The sequence below is a fragment of the Cucurbita maxima genome, unplaced genomic scaffold (genome assembly GCF_002738345.1).
Source record: "Cucurbita maxima cultivar Rimu unplaced genomic scaffold, Cmax_1.0 Cma_Scf00015, whole genome shotgun sequence".
Lineage (NCBI taxonomy): Eukaryota > Viridiplantae > Streptophyta > Magnoliopsida > Cucurbitales > Cucurbitaceae > Cucurbita > Cucurbita maxima.
In genome coordinates this window covers 2,760,187-2,776,988 of record NW_019272031.1, presented here as the reverse complement: position 1 = coordinate 2,776,988, position 16,802 = coordinate 2,760,187, and the positions used below count along the sequence as shown (strand labels likewise).

The following is a 16,802-nucleotide window of genomic DNA, read 5'->3' as shown; positions in this document are numbered from 1 at the left end:
GGGAATTTTCTGTAATAGGTGAAAGCCTGACAGAGCAATGCCGCATGGAGGTAGAAGGCCTACGGGTTGTGAACTTCTTTTCCCGGAGAAGAATGGTATCTGAGGAATAAGCATCAGTTCTATTCAAATAAATAAAAATGATATGGACTGAATTAGTTTATAAATTATTAAAATAACTTAAATTTGTTAATAATTTTTTTTAATAATGATACAATTTTATATAAATATGCATTATAATTTTATTTAATTTCATGATTAAAAATAAAATTTTATACTTTTTAAAAATATATATTAAAATTCAACTGTAAAATAAATAAATAAATGTTTTAATTATTAACCTTATATTTTATTAAAAAAAATCTAAGAAAACCTAATTAATCCATAAATATTCTTAAATTATGAATATTAAATATTAAAAAAACAATATATCATACTTGAAATTTGAATCAGATTCAAATACATTGAATTTATATTAAATATTTATTTAAAATACGTAAATTAATAAGTGTATGCATATATTTTTTTTAAAATAAGTAATACAACAGATATTAAAAGTATATATCAATACATTTTAAAATAAATGAGTATGAGAACTCGAGCATTTAAACTATTGGTCGACAGTGTATCTTCTTTGGATTTTCCCTTTCGAGCTTCTTCTCAAGATTTTAAAAACATGTATGTTAGGGAGATGTTTCCACACTCTTACCTTCGAGGTTCAGTGTCTTCGTTGATACTCGTTCCCCTATCCAATCGATGTGAGATCTGACAATTCACCCCTTCAGGGCCCAACGTCTTTGCTGGCACATCACTCGGTATCCACCCCCTTTAGAACTCAATTTTCTCGCTGGCACACTGTCTGGTGTTTGGTTTTGATACCATTTATAACAACTCAAACCCACCATTAGCAGATATTGTCGTCTTTAGGATTTCTCTTTCGGGTTTTATACAATTTATAACAACTCAAACCCACTATATTGTCCTCTCTAGTATTTCCCTTTTGGATTTTAAAGTTTTTAAAACACTTTTGCCAATAAGATGTTTCGTTATCTCTCCAACCAATATGGAATCTCACCGAAAATCTTAATGAAAGTACTATTTTCTCCACGATACTTTAATTATAATCGAATCATAGAATAATTACGTTGCATGTTAGTCTCATAATCATGAACCTAGTTTTGTGATAATAATAGAGCCAAGAAATTGATATAAAAATTGAGAATCTTATAGATACATTGACAAACATAATGGATGGTTTTGGATGGTTCTATGATACCCAACTTATAAAATCTCTTACAACCACTTGATTTGTGGCTCAAAATAGATCCATTTACAAACCTCACTTAGCCACTTGTCACCATTTCACTCTCCAATTTGGCCCCCAAACCCTTTTTCACTACTTTTCTTGACACTCAAATGGATTAGATTTGATACCCATCAGTTCAACCAATTTGAAATCGATATCAATATCGATATCGATATTGATATTGAATCCCACTTGCCTAGGCTGAATTTTATTGGGTCACCCTTCTGGTATTTCTGTTACCCCTTCCAATTCTCAGCCACAAAAACATCTAAATTTCTCCCTGGCTCTTACCAAATTCTTCTTCTAAACCTCTTCCCTTTTCCCTCTCTCCTTATTTAACTCTGTTCTTCTTTCCTCTTTCTGTATCTCTGTTTTTCCCCTGTTTTCCCCTGTTTTTTGTTTTGTTTTTTTTTTTCGTGTTCCTCTTCTTCTCCTTGAAAATGGAGAAAAAGGGTACCATTTTAATGCAAAGATATGAGCTTGGGAGGCTTCTTGGACAGGGAACTTTCGCCAAAGTCTACCATGCTCGTAATCTCAAGTCAGGCCAGAGCGTGGCGATTAAGATTATTGATAAAGAGAAAGTGCTGCGTGTTGGGTTGATCGATCAAATCAAGAGGGAAATCTCTGTGATGCGCCTTGTCCGCCATCCTAATGTGGTGAAGCTCTATGAGGTGATGGCTAGCAAGACCAAGATCTATTTTGCCATGGAGTTTGTCAAAGGTGGGGAGCTTTTTAACAAAGTGGCTCGAGGGAAGCTCAAGGAAGATGCTGCTCGTAAGTACTTTCAGCAGCTCATTGGTGCTGTTGATTATTGTCATAGCCGTGGTGTGTATCATAGAGATATCAAGCCTGAGAATCTCCTTCTTGATGAGTTTGGGAATCTTAAGATTTCGGATTTTGGGTTGAGTGCTTTGGCTGAGTCTAGACGCCAAGATGGGCTCCTTCATACCACTTGTGGTACCCCTGCTTATGTCGCCCCTGAAGTCATCAACAAAAAAGGTTTGTCTTTTGCTTTGATTTCATCTAAATCCGTAACGGTTCAAGTTCACCGCTAGCAAATCTTGGTTTTTCCTTTCAAGTTTCCACTCAAGGTTTTTAAAACGTGTATGCTAGGGAGAGGTTTTTCCTCCTTTATAGAGGGTGTTTCGTTCTCCTCCCAATCGGTGTGGGATCTTACAATCCACCCTCTTAGGGCTAGCTTCTTCGTTGGCACTCGTTCTCTTCTCCAATCGATGTGGGACTCCAACCAATTCATCTCTCTTTGGAGCTAGCATTGTTGCTAGCACATCGCCCATGTCCACCCCTTTTGGGGTTCAGCTTCCTCGTTGGCACATCGTTCAGTGTTTGGCTCTGATATCCACTGTAAGAGTCCAAACCCACTACTAACAGATATTGTCTTCTCTAGTTTTTCTCTTTCGAGTTTCTCCTCTACTAGGGATAGGTTTTCCCCTCCCTTATAAATGGTGTTTCGTTCTCTTCCTCAACTGATGTGGGATCTCACAGTCCACCCCCTTCAGGGCCAACGTCCTCGTTGGCACTTGTTCCCTTCTCCAATTGATGTGGGACCCCACCAAATCTACCCCTTTGAGTCCAGCGTCTTTGCTGGCACATCACCTCATGTCCACCCCTTCTGAGGCTCAGTCTCCTCGCTGGCACATCGTCCGGTGTAAGGCTCTGATATCAACTGTAACAGTTCAAGCCCACTGCTGGCAAATTTTGTCCTCTTTCTGCTTTTCTTTTCGGGTTTTCCCTCAAAGTTTTTAAAACGCATCTGCTAGAGAGAAGTTTTTCCCGTGTTTCATTTTCCTCCCTAATCGATGATCCGTTTGGTATGTTTGATTTTCATTAAGATTGTTTATTTTTTTGATGACTTTCATTGACAAGTTTATGTTTTTCTGGTTAATCTTAAAAAGGTTATGATGGAGCTAAAGCTGACATTTGGTCATCTGGGGTTGTCCTGTTTGTTCTTCTAGCTGGTTATCTCCCTTTCAACGAACAAAATCTAATGGAAATGTACAAAAAAATCACCAGAGGAGAATTCAAATGCCCTCAATGGTTTCCCCCAGAAGCTCGCAAGCTCCTCTCAAGAATCCTCAATCCATGTCCTTTCACAAGAATAAACATGGCCACACTCATGGAAAATTCCTGGTTCAAAAAGGGTTTCAAGGCAAATGTAGCAACTCCAAAACCCCTTCAAATCAAAGGCGACATCTCGTCTATAAGCGATGTCGAGGTCGCTTTAGACGAGGGAAGCTCTGTTAGTAACAGCAGCATTGAGAGTGGAAGGCCACCAACAAGAACTAATTCCTTCAATGCATTTGATATCATATCCCTCTCACAAGGTTTTGATCTGTCAGGTCTGTTTGAGAATGATATGAATGAGAGGCCACCGACACGGTTCACGACGACGAAACCAGCTTCGACAATCGTGTCGAAGTTTGAAGAGATAGCAGAGATGGAGAGGTTCAAAGTGATGAAGAAAGATGGGATGGTGAAACTCCAGGGAAGTAAACAAGGAAGAAAAGGGCAGTTGGGTATAGATGCTGAGATATTTGAAGTGACACCTTCTTTTTTTGTGGTGGAGGTGAAGAAAACTGCAGGAGATACCTTGGAATACAAGCAATTTTACAACAAAGACATGAAGCCTTTGTTGAAATATCATCACTAGCCCAATAGAGTCAAGCCCAATAATTGTACTAGCCCAATAGAGTCAAGCCTAATTGTACGAGCCCAGTATATTTATTTTAGTAGAGATTTTAGGAGAAAGAGATGTAGATATTTTAGGAGAAAGATTCAATTTGTTAGGTCTAGATTCAAATCGGTTAGGTCTAGATTTAGATTGGTTAAATATAGATTGTTTACTCTTAGTATAAATACCCCCACCCTACCTAGGTTATTCATCCAAGAAATCTAAAAACAATAAAAAGCAGAAGTATTCTACAGAGTGTCTTGTATTCTCTTCTCGATTGGTCTTAATAAAGAGAGCGAGTGTTTCCCACAGTGAGTTGTGTTCAACATTTGGTATCAGAGCGAGGTTAGTGTAGGTTATCTGATCTCTTGGAATCCTTAGTATGCTCTGTGGTTGCAGCTCTGCCTGATCTTCCACATCAGAAACGATTTCTTGAGATTAGTGGTGAGTGAGTTTCTTTTGTGTCGTGAGAAGTCTGTGACTCTGCAAGTCTTGTGTCAAAAGAACTTGTTTGGTATTACTGAGGTATGGCCAACACGATGAGTGATTTCCAAATCGTTGGAGGAATTAAGAAACTCAACAACAACAACTACAACACGTGGGCAACATGCATGATGTCCTATTTACAAGGACAGGATCTTTGGGAGATCGTTGGCGGGTGTGAAACTACGCCGCCAGAGGAGGATTCTAACGACGCCTTGCGCAAATGGAGAATCAAAGCAGGCAAAGCAATGTTTGCCTTGAAGACCACCATCGGAGAAGAGATGTTAGAACATATTTGGGATGACAAGACACCGAAAGAAGCATGGGACACATTCGTGATGTTGTTCTCAAAGAAGAATGATACGAGACTACAACTTCTGGAGAATGAGTTGTTGTCAATTTCACAACGTGATATGACGATTGCTCAGTACTTCCACAAGGTCAAATCGATCTGTCGGGAGATTACTGAACTAGACCCAAAGTCCGCCATTGTAGAATCTCGAATGAAGAGGATTATAATCCACGGATTGCGACCAGAATATCGAAGCTTCATTGCTGCTGTACAAGGATGGCCCACTCAACCATCACTGGTAGAGTTCGAAAATTTGTTAGCCAGCCAAGAAGCCATGGCTAAACAAATGGGAGGCTTCACGTTGAAGGGTGAAGAAGCACTCTACACGAGTGAAAGTCAGAGCAATAATAGGCCGTCTACCAGACGTGGATACAATGGTGACAAAAGAAGAAGCCACCAAGGGATTGCACAACCTGAGAGAGCTCAGAAGAACGACAACAAGAGTTTTCAAAGAACGAGATTTGGTGGTATTTGCTATAACTGCGGGAAAAAGGGCCATATGTCTAGAGATTGTTGGTCCAGGAAAAAGACCATTGAAAACAATGTGGCAATATCCAAAAAGAAGATAGAAGATGAATGGGATGCAGAGGTACTATGTCCCATAGAAGAAGACGAGCTAGCACTCATGGCGACAATGGAAGACCATATCAACTATGAGAATGACTGGATCGTTGATTCAGGATGTTCAAATCACATGACTGGCGATCAGAGAAAATTGCAAGACAAGAAAGAGTACAAAGGAAGTCGTATGGTACGTACAGCAAATAACACACAGTTATCAATTGCTCAAATCGGCAATACGACAATCATGCCTGGCAATAAGTCTGATACAGTGTCGCTACATAATGTTTATCATGTACCGGGTATAAAGAAGAACTTGTTGTCAGTGTCACAACTAACAACATCAGGAAGCTATGTCTTGTTTGGGCCAGAAGATGTAAAAGTTTATCAAGATGTTAAGATAATAGGAAAGCCGACGATAGAAGGACGAAGAGTGGAGTCTGTCTACGTTCTATCTGCAGAGTCTGCCTATGTTGACAAGACCCGAAAGAATGAGACGACAGATCTATGGCATGCAAGATTGGGACATATTAGCTACCATAAGTTGAAGCTGATTATGGAGAAATCTATGCTCAAAGGTCTACCACAACTGGAAGTCAAAACAGACGTTGTCTGCGCTGGATGTCAGTATGGTAAAGCTCATCAATTACCATACAAAGAGTCAAGTTTCAAAGCAAAGAAACCATTAGAGTTAGTTCACTCTGATTTGTTCGGCCCAGTCAAACAAGCATCGATCAGCGGAATGCGGTATATGGTGACATTTATTGACGACTACTCAAGATATGTGTGGATTTTCTTTATGAAAGAAAAGTCTGACACGTTCTCAAAGTTTCAAGAATTCAAGATGATGGTCGAAGGAGAAGTAGGAGCGAAGATTCGTTGTCTACGTTCAGACAATGGCGGAGAATACACGTCAGATGAGTTCGATCAATATTTACACGAGTGTGGGATACGACGTCAATTTACATGTGCCAACACGCCACAACAAAATGGTGTAGCAGAAAGAAAGAATCGACACCTTGCAGAAACCTGTCGAAGCATGTTACACGCAAAGAACGTTCCAGGAAGATTTTGGGCTGAAGCTATGCGAACTGCTGCCCATGTGATCAACAAGCTTCCTCAACCAAAGCTAGGGTTCGTCTCACCATTTGAGATACTATGGGATATGAAACCTACAATTAGTTACTTCCGAGTATTTGGCTGTGTTTGCTATGTATTTGTGCCTGACCATCTACGTAGCAAGTTTGACAAGAAAGCAGTCAAGTGTGTATTTGTTGGATACGACAATCAAAGAAAAGGATGGAGGTGCTGTGATCCAACAAGTGGAAAATACTATACATCAAGAGATGTAGTTTTTGATGAAGCATCTACATGGTGGTCCTCGGAGAAGAAAGTCTTATCAGATTCAAACATTGAAGAAATTCTACAACAGAAGCTGGGGGAGCAAACTACACAAATTCAATCAAATTTCGATGCATCTGAAAGTCCAAGCGACATTGATATTGACAAGCAGGAGGTGACTCAATCAAGCGAATCTGATAAAAATGAAACAACACATCAACAACTTAGGCGATCAAATAGAATCCGAAGGCCAAATCCTAAGTATGCAAATGCAGCTATTGTAGAAGATAGAGTTTACGAACCAGAGACATATGAAGAAGCATCACAAAACTCGGTTTGGCAGAAAGCGATGGAGGAAGAAATTATAGCCTTGGAGCATAATCAAACTTGGGAACTAGTGCCAAGACTAGGAGATATCAAACCCGTCTCTTGCAAGTGGGTCTATAAAATAAAGCGTCGACCGGATGGATCAATCGAGAGATACAAGGCTCGACTCGTGGCTCGAGGATTTTCTCAACAATATGGACTAGATTATGATGAAACATTCAGTCCAGTGGCAAAGATTACTACCGTACGAGTTCTGCTAGCACTCGCAGCAAGTAAAGATTGGAAACTGTGGCAAATGGATGTGAAGAATGCCTTCTTGCACGGAGAGCTAGACAGGGAGATTTATATGAACCAACCAAAGGGATTTGAGAGTGCAGCTAATCCTAATTATGTATGCAAGCTTAGAAAAGCTCTTTATGGACTGAAACAAGCACCGAGAGCTTGGTATGGTAAGATTGCTGAATTTCTTACCCAAAGTGGTTATTCAGTTGCGCATGCAGACTCAAGCCTATTCATCAAAGAAAGAGAAGGAAATTTGACAATTGTGTTGGTCTACGTGGACGATTTGATTATCACCGGGGACGATGAAAGAGAAATTTATCAAACAAGAGAAAATTTATCAATACGCTTTCAGATGAAAGAGCTAGGAGAGCTTAAACACTTCTTAGGCCTAGAAGTTGATCGCACAGATGAAGGACTGTTTCTCTGCCAACAAAAGTATACCAGAGACATGCTTCAGAAGTTCAACATGTTAGAGTGCAAGCAAGTTTCAACACCGATGGAGATAAATGCCAAGATTTGTGCACATGAAGGCAAAGAGTTGAACGATGAAACAACGTACCGACAACTAGTAGGTAGTCTTATCTACCTAACTTTAACTCGACCTGATATCTCGTATGCAGTTGGGGTTATGAGTCGATACATGCAAAGTCCAAAGAAGCCTCATCTGGATGCAGCTCGACGGATCTTGAGATATATCAAAGGTACAATCGACTATGGTCTTTTGTACAAAAGAAGCAAAGACTGCAAGCTAGTTGGATACTGTGATGCTGACTATGCAGGAGACCACGATACTCGGAGGTCAACCACTGGGTATGTGTTCAAGTTTGGTTCGGGAACAATTTCTTGGTGTAGCAAGAGACAACCAACAGTATCATTATCAACTACAGAAGCAGAGTATAGAGCAGCGGCTGGAGCAGCCCAGGAAAGTACATGGCTAAAACTCTTGATGGAAGATTTGCACCAGAAAATTGACTATCCAATATCACTTCTTTGCGACAACCAATCTGCGATTCGCCTTGCAGAAAATCCAGTGTTTCATGCTAGAACAAAGCATGTGGAGGTGCACTACCATTTCATTAGAGAGAAGGTCCTAAAGGAAGAAATTGAGATGCAGCAGATCAAGACAGATGACCAAGTGGCAGACTTGTTTACAAAAGGGTTGAATACTAGCAAACATGAGAGCTTTCGCTGTCAGCTCAACATGATGCAGCGAATGAGGACTAGTGCTGAGGGGGAGTGTTGAAATATCATCACTAGCCCAATAGAGTCAAGCCCAATAATTGTACTAGCCCAATAGAGTCAAGCCTAATTGTACGAGCCCAGTATATTTATTTTAGTAGAGATTTTAGGAGAAAGAGATGTAGATATTTTAGGAGAAAGATTCAATTTGTTAGGTCTAGATTCAAATCGGTTAGGTCTAGATTTAGATTGGTTAAATATAGATTGTTTACTCTTAGTATAAATACCCCCACCCTACCTAGGTTATTCATCCAAGAAATCTAAAAACAATAAAAAGCAGAAGTATTCTACAGAGTGTCTTGTATTCTCTTCTCGATTGGTCTTAATAAAGAGAGCGAGTGTTTCCCACAGTGAGTTGTGTTCAACAGCCTTGCCTTAAGGACATCGTGTGGGCTTGGGAAGGAAACGAACAACAACAGCATCAGCAGCAGCAGCCGCCGCCGCCGCCGCAGCTCCAAATCCAAAATAGATAAAGAACAAAAAAAAATTGTAAAGTCGTTCGGTCTTGTTCATGTTCTTGTTCTTGTTCGTGGGATTTTGATGGTGTCCATGTGTGAAACAGGGGGAGGTGATTTACTTTTTAGTTGGTTTGTAATTAGAGTGTTTGTTTACAGCCTAAAAGATATTCAATTCTCATTATTGGTTTCGTTTTATGTGAATCAAAATAAGAACATGAAGTTTGTTGAGATGCTTAATCATTCAATGTTTGTTGGTTTAGCGAAGTTTAAGGTTGGAAGAGATAAGCTTGTCGGGGGTTATTATGATGTATCTAACAATAATTATGAGCCATTAATGGAGTTACTCTTAAGTACCCAATTTTGTTTTTTTTATTCGAGAGGTTTAAAGTGTGAATTTCGAAGAGATGTAGAAGAGAAAAGTGCTCGAGTACTTCGAAAGATCTAAGAAAAACAAAATTTAAAAATATCTAAAAATTGAAAAATTCAGGTCAAAGTCGACGAGTATTTTGCCCCACTTACCAATTTCAGGGGTACGGTTCTCCTTGGACGAGATGTGCAAGAAAAGAAATGGGAAAGAGATAGAGAAATTAGGGTTCGGAGAAGAAAGAAGAAAAAGAATAGGAGAAAGAAAAGGGGATTCAATCAATTCGGGTTGAGTGGTTGAAATCGATCGTGGGTATCCACAAGAGGTGAATATTGAACGTGTCTAAAGTAGATTGGGCGACAGATCGTTCATTTCCACCAAGAATCGACCAAGAACTCGAGGTAAATTTGCGAGTTTTTCTTTTAGCCTTATCATAAGCAAGCCTAACCTTGCTGAGGTCAGTCAGATCATGTCATAGGGGAATGCTGAGGTCATCATGTGCCGAATCTAAATTTCGAATCTTGGACATGGATCGTTACACCCAAATAACAAATCAAATTTTTATTAATCCACACAGTATTTTTAAAATCGTTGAAAACGAGATGAGTCTATTGAAATCATGCACGGAGAGATACATAAGACACAGACCGAGAGGAAGAATCCTTAAAAGTCTCCAAAGGAAATAGTGAGTGGAAGAGAGTAGGTGAAAATGAGGCGTTTTTTAGTGTGTGATTAGAGGAATAAGTTGTTTTGCCAACTTCAACATCCATAGGACATAGTGAGTGGGTCACCAAAACCAAACACTTTTTGGTTGTGGTTTTTGTCCATGTGACCCATCTAATGAAGTTGTTCCATATTAGATTCTACTTAGCGGTTTGTGTTTGGCCTCTTATGGATGAAATCATATTCTGATCGAGTCCATCTGACTCAACGTTAATTGACATGTACTTCTCTCTTAGAGGTCGGAGGTTTAAATCTCTATACTTCATACTTGGTGTACAAATGTGGGAAAGTCCAAACAAGACAATATCTACTAGAGATGAGTTTTGTCTGTTACAAATGGTATCAAAGTCAGATACTAGACGATGTGCAAAAACAGACGCTAAGTGCTAGCAAAGACATTGAGCCCCGAGTGGATTGTGAGATCTCATATCAATTGGAGAGTAGAACAAAACATTTTTTATAAGGGTGTAAAAAGCTTTCCCTAACAGCACGTTTTAAAAACCTTAAACGGAAGTTCGAAAGAAAAAACTCAAATATGATAATACTTGCTAGCAATAAGTTTGAGCTATTACAACAAAATTGATAATAATAAATGGATCATCCTGTAATAGTAAGTTTCTTCCCCTGTGGCCCCGACATTCCCTTTGATATGATCACGTTACTTACTTTTTACTTCTAAGGTGAAAATTATTCTCACAGACCAACAAACATTCCCCTTCGTCCCCTTCGACACAAAAAGTGAAAACTTTTCTCATAGACAAACACAAGTATTTCCAGCATGTTTTGTAATTAATATTTTTCTGTTATGATTTGATTAGTAGTATATTTTATTTTATTTTCAAAATTAGTTAGTTTATATTTTTCTTATTGGTAGGTATCAGTTGGTAACTTGTATTCAACATTAATATTTTTCTTTTATAATAATTATTGTACTTTCAATCTCAATTCTATTTCTCATTCTTAACTGTTTTTCTTAGTCATCTTATTTTCAAGATTGCTCTCGTTCGGATGTGGTCTTGGTTCATTCCTGCATTCTTTTACTCAGGTATCAGCTAAATTTATAATTTGTTTGTAATAAATTATTAAATATACAAATATTCCTTTAACAAGAGATTTGACCTAAATTGGAGACAAATTCAATATGAAAGGGAGAAAATCACAATCTATTGTGAATATATGGAATAAAACATTTTATTAAATTGTTTTTTTTAATTATTTTCAAATTTTAAAATAAATAAATTTGGTAATAATGGAGAATACGCGGAGGCCTTTTAGCCTTCACACCTAACCACCTCTCATTTTTTTCATTATTATGCATTTTCCCTTTTATTTTCTCTTTATAATAATAATTATAATAATAATTATTATTATTATTTTGACATTGTTCATAATAAAATCTTAATTTCCATTTATTTCGACCCCACATGTAAATAAAGTAAAAAAGACTCACCGACCAAAGGAGTCAATGCCCAAATTTTCTTGGTCGGCCTTGTAAAGTCACATCGGTTTAAGAGAAGAACGAAACATTCCTTGTTTGGATATGAAAACTTCTTCTTAGTAAACATGTTTTAAAACTATGAGACTGAAAACGATACGTAACGAGCCAAAACAAATAATATCTATTAGTGGTGGACTTGAGTCTCGAATCGTGTGACCTTATCTCAACTTAGTGACAATTTTATTGTGGAGGTCTATTGTCTCGAACAAGTAGTATCTGTTGGATGATGAAAGTCCCACATCGGCTAATTTAAGGAATGATCATGGGTTTATAAGTGAGGAATACTAACTCAAAGTGGACAGTGTTCGTCTAATAGTATCAAAATCATGTTTGTAACTTAGCCATTTAGGTAGAATCTTCGTATGTCGAACAAAAACATCGTGGGCCTTGATTAGTCGTAATAGAGATCCGTGGTTTCATCGGTTGACCAAACATTAAAATCCATAAAATATTTTTAAATTAAATTTTTTTTTCTATAGAATTTCGATGTAAATCATGGCATCACTGTCCCGTGCTCTGCGCTGCTGCCGTTTGACGAACAATTAAGTCAAGACTTTCTCGTTGACTGTTTCAGCCATCATTGCCATTCATTTCATTTTCATTTAAATATATATTTTTCAAATTCCTCTCTTTAATTAATTAAAATTACAAAAAAATTATTAAAGTACTTCATTAATTCTACTAAACAACTTTAATTAAAATGATTAAAGTATTCATATAATTAAAATTATTAAATTTAGTGGTCAATAATATAATTTTATATTTATTTTCTATCTCCATCAAAATTTTCATTTATTTATTTTTGCCAAAAAAATTACAAAAACTTAGATTCTCAAGTAAAAAGAATTCGCTCTTCGTGTTCTTCCTTTACTACCACAGTAGCGAGACGGTAAAGGAGAGTAAAATAGTTTTATCTCGTTTAATCAGGTTATGAAATATAGTCTTTGGTTTAGGAGCATACAGATCTATAGAAAGAAGGGAATGAGGTAATATGCTTTATCTCGTTCAAGAAAAAAGTTGTGAGATACCATATTGGTTGAAGAGAATAACGAAACATTGCTTATAAGGGTGTGAGAAATTTTCCCTATATGCATTAAAATCGTGAAACTGACGGTGATAACAAACCATAACAGACAACATCTATTAAAAATAGACTTGAGCCGTTACAAATGGTATCAAAGCTAAACACTAAGTGTTGTACTAGCCAGGACACTTGGCCCCAAGAGGAACCACATTTCCATAAGGTTTTGGAAACCTCTCCCCAATTAACGCCTTTTAAAATCGTGAGGCAGACGATGATACATAACAGATCAAAGCAGATAATATCTGCTAGCGGTAGGCTTGAATTGTTACCAGAGCTACTTTACCTATAATTCAAATTTCAATGAATGAAGAAAAAACTGTTACAACTTAATCTCGAGTCTCGCAAATTAAATATATGTATGTATGTATGTATGTATGTATGTATGTATGTATGTATGTATGTATGTATGTATGCACTACCTATATATAAAATTAAAATAATTTATATATGTTATTTAAAAATTAATAATAAAATTCCCACCTATTCCAACATTATATATTTTATTCATTAAAAAAATCAGTCGCCTCCATTTCATCCCTTATTCTATGGCCTTCCCCACTTCCCCCCCTCTCCCACTTCACTTCCTTCAATAAAATGAACCTCTCCATCAACAACAGCGCCTGAGAGAGAGATAGCTCGAAATGGAACCTTTCCGTTTTTGCCGGATTCTGATTCTCACGGCGCTGATAGCTTCCACCGCCGACGCTGCTTGCAACACTACCGACAGACAATTCGTTTCCAGAGCTTTCAACTCTGTCTCCGGCTTCAACCTCTCCTGGGTTTTCGTCAACTCCCTCAACTCCACCCACTGCGCCATTGAAGAAATCAACCTCCCCTTCAAGAATCTTACCGGAATTATTTCTTGGAGGTTTCTACGAAACTTGACTCACTTACGCTCCATTGATCTTTCCCGAAACTCGCTGGAAGGCTCTGTTCCGAATTGGCTCTGGGGCGTCCCGAGTTTGGTTCGTGTCGATCTTTCCGGCAATCGATTTAGTGGAAATGTTGGGTTTAAATCTAATTCTAGTAATGGCTTTTCTTCTTCGATTAGGGTTCTTAATCTTTCTAGCAATAGATTCTCTAACTCTGTTCGGCTCTCTGTTTTTTCGCGGCTGGAAATTCTGGATCTCTCCCGGAATAATCTGCGGTATCTCCCTTCTGGATTGGGGAAGGTTAGGAATCTAACGCATTTGGCTGTTTCGAAGTGTAATATCTCTGGAAATTTGAAGCCCATCTCTGTTCTTCATTCGCTTGAGTATTTAGACGTGTCGGGAAACTCCATGAGTGGTGATTTTCCGGCGGATTTTCCTCCTCTTGATCGATTGAAGTTCTTGAATGTTTCGGTAAACAAGTTTAAGGGAGTTGTTAGCTCCGAAAACTACAAGAAATTTGGGAAATCTGCGTTCGTTCAAACTGGGATTACTTCAGTTCATATTAATCCCCACGCCGGAGACAGAGCCAGAGCCAGAGACAGAGCCGTCCAGAGGAACAATACCATCCATTCACACAAACCCATTAAGGAATCAGTGAAAAAAGGCGAACCCAAATGGAAAGCGAAGGCTCTGGTTGTAGCGGTGTCGGCTGGGGCAGGGGGTTTGTTTTTAGCGTCGGCTGTTGTAATAATGTGGCTATGGTGGAGACGAAAGAGAATGATGAGGGAAAAGAACAAATGGGCAATTTCCACGCCCGTCCAAGTTCAGTTCAAGATGGAGAAATCTGGGCCGTTCGCTTTCGGGACAGAGTCTGGATCCTCCTGGATTGCTGACATTAAGGAACCATCTTCAGCTCCGGTTGTGTTGTTCGAGAAGCCATTGATTAGTCTCACCTTCAAGGATCTGATGGCTGCTACGGCGCATTTCGGTAAAGAGTCCCTTCTTGCAGAGGGCAGGTGTGGCCCTGTTTACCGAGCCGTCCTTCCCGGCGATATCCATGTGGTAATCAAAGTCCTTGAATCGGCTACTTCTGTTCATCGCGAGCCGGCTGTAGCCATGTTTGAGGAGCTTTCTTCACTCAAACATCCCAATTTGTTGCCGCTCTTTGGTTACTGCATTGCAGGTATGTTTAATCGTGTCGTTTATGAATGACTGATTGATTTGCTTGGAGGAATTTGAGGAATCTTGGGAGAGAGTTACTCCTTAATCCTAGATTCAATAGTATGAGAAAAACCAAAATTATGAGAGAGCTCATGTTTAAAGTGAACAATATTATTTTCGAGAGTCGTGATTCCTAATATAGTATGAAAGTCATGCCTTTAACTTAGTCATGTCAATAGAGTCCTCAAATGTCGAACAAAGAATGAGTTAAACATTAACTAAGGGGAAGCTGTTGGAGGGGAGGACTTTGTTCAAAAGTTTCAAAGGAGTCGAGACTCGATTAAGGAGAGGTTGTTCGAGAGCTCCAGAGAAGGAGTGAGAGTCTCGATTTAGGGGAGGCTATTCAAGAGTTCCAGAAAAAGAGTCGAGCCTCGATTAAGGGGAGACTGATCAAGGGGAGGTCTTTGTTCGAGGGCTTTAGAGAAAGAGTCGAATCTTGATTAAGGGGAGATTGTTCGAGGTCTCTAGAGAAAGAATTGAGCCTCGATTAAAGGTGAAGTTGTTCGAAGGCTCTAGAGAAAGAATCGAGCCTTGATTAAGAGAAGACTATTCGAGGAGAGGACTTTGTTCGAGGGCTCTAGAGAAGGAGTCTAGCTTCAATTAATGGGAGATTGTTCGAGTGTAGGATTGTTGGGAGAGAGCGTTTTAGCTTAGCCATGTCACTAAAATCTTCAAATATCGAATAAATAAGTTGTGAGCCTCAAAAGTATACTCAAAAGTAAAGGGTTGAATAAATGGTATAATACCATGCTATTACGGAGAGTCGTAATTCCGGACATACATATATATATATATATATATATAATCCGAAAACAGTCAGAGCTCATTAATGTTTTTGTTAATGTCTGTGTCCTGTTCTTCAATATCAGGTAAAGAGAAATTGGTGTTGTACGAGTTCATGGCGAACGGCGACCTCCACCGGTGGCTTCACGAGCTTCCCACCGGCCAGCCCAACGTGGAGGATTGGAGCACCGACACGTGGGAAATCAATAACAACAACCACTCTAGTGTATCTCTTTTATCGTCACCGGAGAAGCTGGGTTGGCTAACACGCCACCGCATCGCCGTCGGGATCGCACGTGGGTTGGCGTATCTCCACCACGCCAGATCCAAACCAATCATCCACGGGCATTTGGTGACGTCCAATATTTTGTTGGCCGACGACTTCGAGCCTCGAATTGGCGGGTTTGGGTTCCGACATGTCGGCGGGGACAACTGCGGCGAAGTGGAGAAAGACGTGTACTGCTTCGGAGTGGTGTTGATGGAGCTTTTGACGGGGATGCCGGGAAGTGCCGACACGGTGGTCGGAGTGAGAAGGATGGTAAGAGAGGGAAAAGCTTTAGAGGCCATAGACCCTAGACTACGGCTCGGCGGCGGGGAATCGGAAATGGTGGAAAGCCTCCGTGTAGCGTATCTGTGTACGGCGGAGACGGCGGTGAAACGGCCTACAATGCAGCAGGTCCGAGGGCTACTCCAGGACATACATCCCACCCAGAGCGGAGTCGTGTGAATAACTGTCAATTGACTAAACTGTCCTCATCTCATCGGGAAATTACGAACTATTCCACTGTGTATCAAAAGGACGAAANTGCCCTCGAGAAAATCCATTCTTGACCCAGCTTTTAAGAATTTATTTTGTTTTTTTTAGGGTCATTAAAAAAATATTAATTTGTATAGAAAAAAGAGAATTAAGGGAAAAAAAAATAAAAAAAAGTGGAAAAATGAGTTGGGAGTGTAGAGGAATAGAACCCACTAATTGTTTGTCTGTTCTTCCCATTATGCCCTCCATCATCCAATTACTTTATTCAACCATCACGCTTATCCAACTAATCGTCTGATATTACTAAATTTGATTTTTATCGTCTGGTATTAACGATGATGGTTTTTGTAAAGACCCTAATTTTCTAGGGGCGTGGGCCATATGCAGGAAAGTAGTACACATTCAATTTGTTCGGACTGAAGCCACTTAAGATATTGTGGTTTTAAATGATAGATTCTTATTCAA

The 16,802-nt window shown here is 39.1% G+C and overlaps 2 protein-coding genes across 2 annotated transcripts; both read left to right on the top strand.

The window, feature by feature from the left end:
- Positions 1 to 1,663: 1,663 nt before the first annotated feature.
- LOC111490423 (CBL-interacting serine/threonine-protein kinase 20-like) lies at positions 1,664 to 9,280 on the top strand. The gene is made up of 3 exons (XM_023139033.1): positions 1,664 to 2,302; positions 3,217 to 3,945; positions 8,944 to 9,280. The coding sequence occupies exons 1-3, from the start codon at positions 1,744 to 1,746 to the stop codon at positions 9,048 to 9,050; spliced, it is 1,395 nt and encodes a 464-aa protein (XP_022994801.1). The 5' UTR covers positions 1,664 to 1,743; the 3' UTR covers positions 9,051 to 9,280.
- A 3,947-nt stretch (positions 9,281 to 13,227) lies between these two features.
- LOC111490388 (calmodulin-binding receptor kinase CaMRLK-like) lies at positions 13,228 to 16,426 on the top strand. Its single transcript, XM_023138981.1, has 2 exons — positions 13,228 to 14,759; positions 15,667 to 16,426. Exons 1-2 carry the CDS (start codon positions 13,346 to 13,348, stop codon positions 16,305 to 16,307), a joined length of 2,055 nt encoding a protein of 684 aa, XP_022994749.1. The 5' UTR covers positions 13,228 to 13,345; the 3' UTR covers positions 16,308 to 16,426.
- The last annotated feature ends 376 nt before the right edge of the window (positions 16,427 to 16,802 follow it).

Excerpts from the sequence above, each read along its gene's own strand:
- LOC111490423 (XM_023139033.1), top strand. The coding sequence starts at position 1,744 with ATGGAGAAAAAGGGTACCATTTTAATGCAAAGATATGAGCTTGGGAGG. Across the intron at positions 2,303-3,216 it reads TGAAGTCATCAACAAAAAAG|GTTATGATGGAGCTAAAGCT; the intron begins GTTTGTCTTTTG and ends AATCTTAAAAAG. Across the intron at positions 3,946-8,943 it reads ATTTTACAACAAAGACATGA|AGCCTTGCCTTAAGGACATC; the intron begins AGCCTTTGTTGA and ends GTTGTGTTCAAC.
- LOC111490388 (XM_023138981.1), top strand. The coding sequence starts at position 13,346 with ATGGAACCTTTCCGTTTTTGCCGGATTCTGATTCTCACGGCGCTGATA. Across the intron at positions 14,760-15,666 it reads CTTTGGTTACTGCATTGCAG|GTAAAGAGAAATTGGTGTTG; the intron begins GTATGTTTAATC and ends CTTCAATATCAG.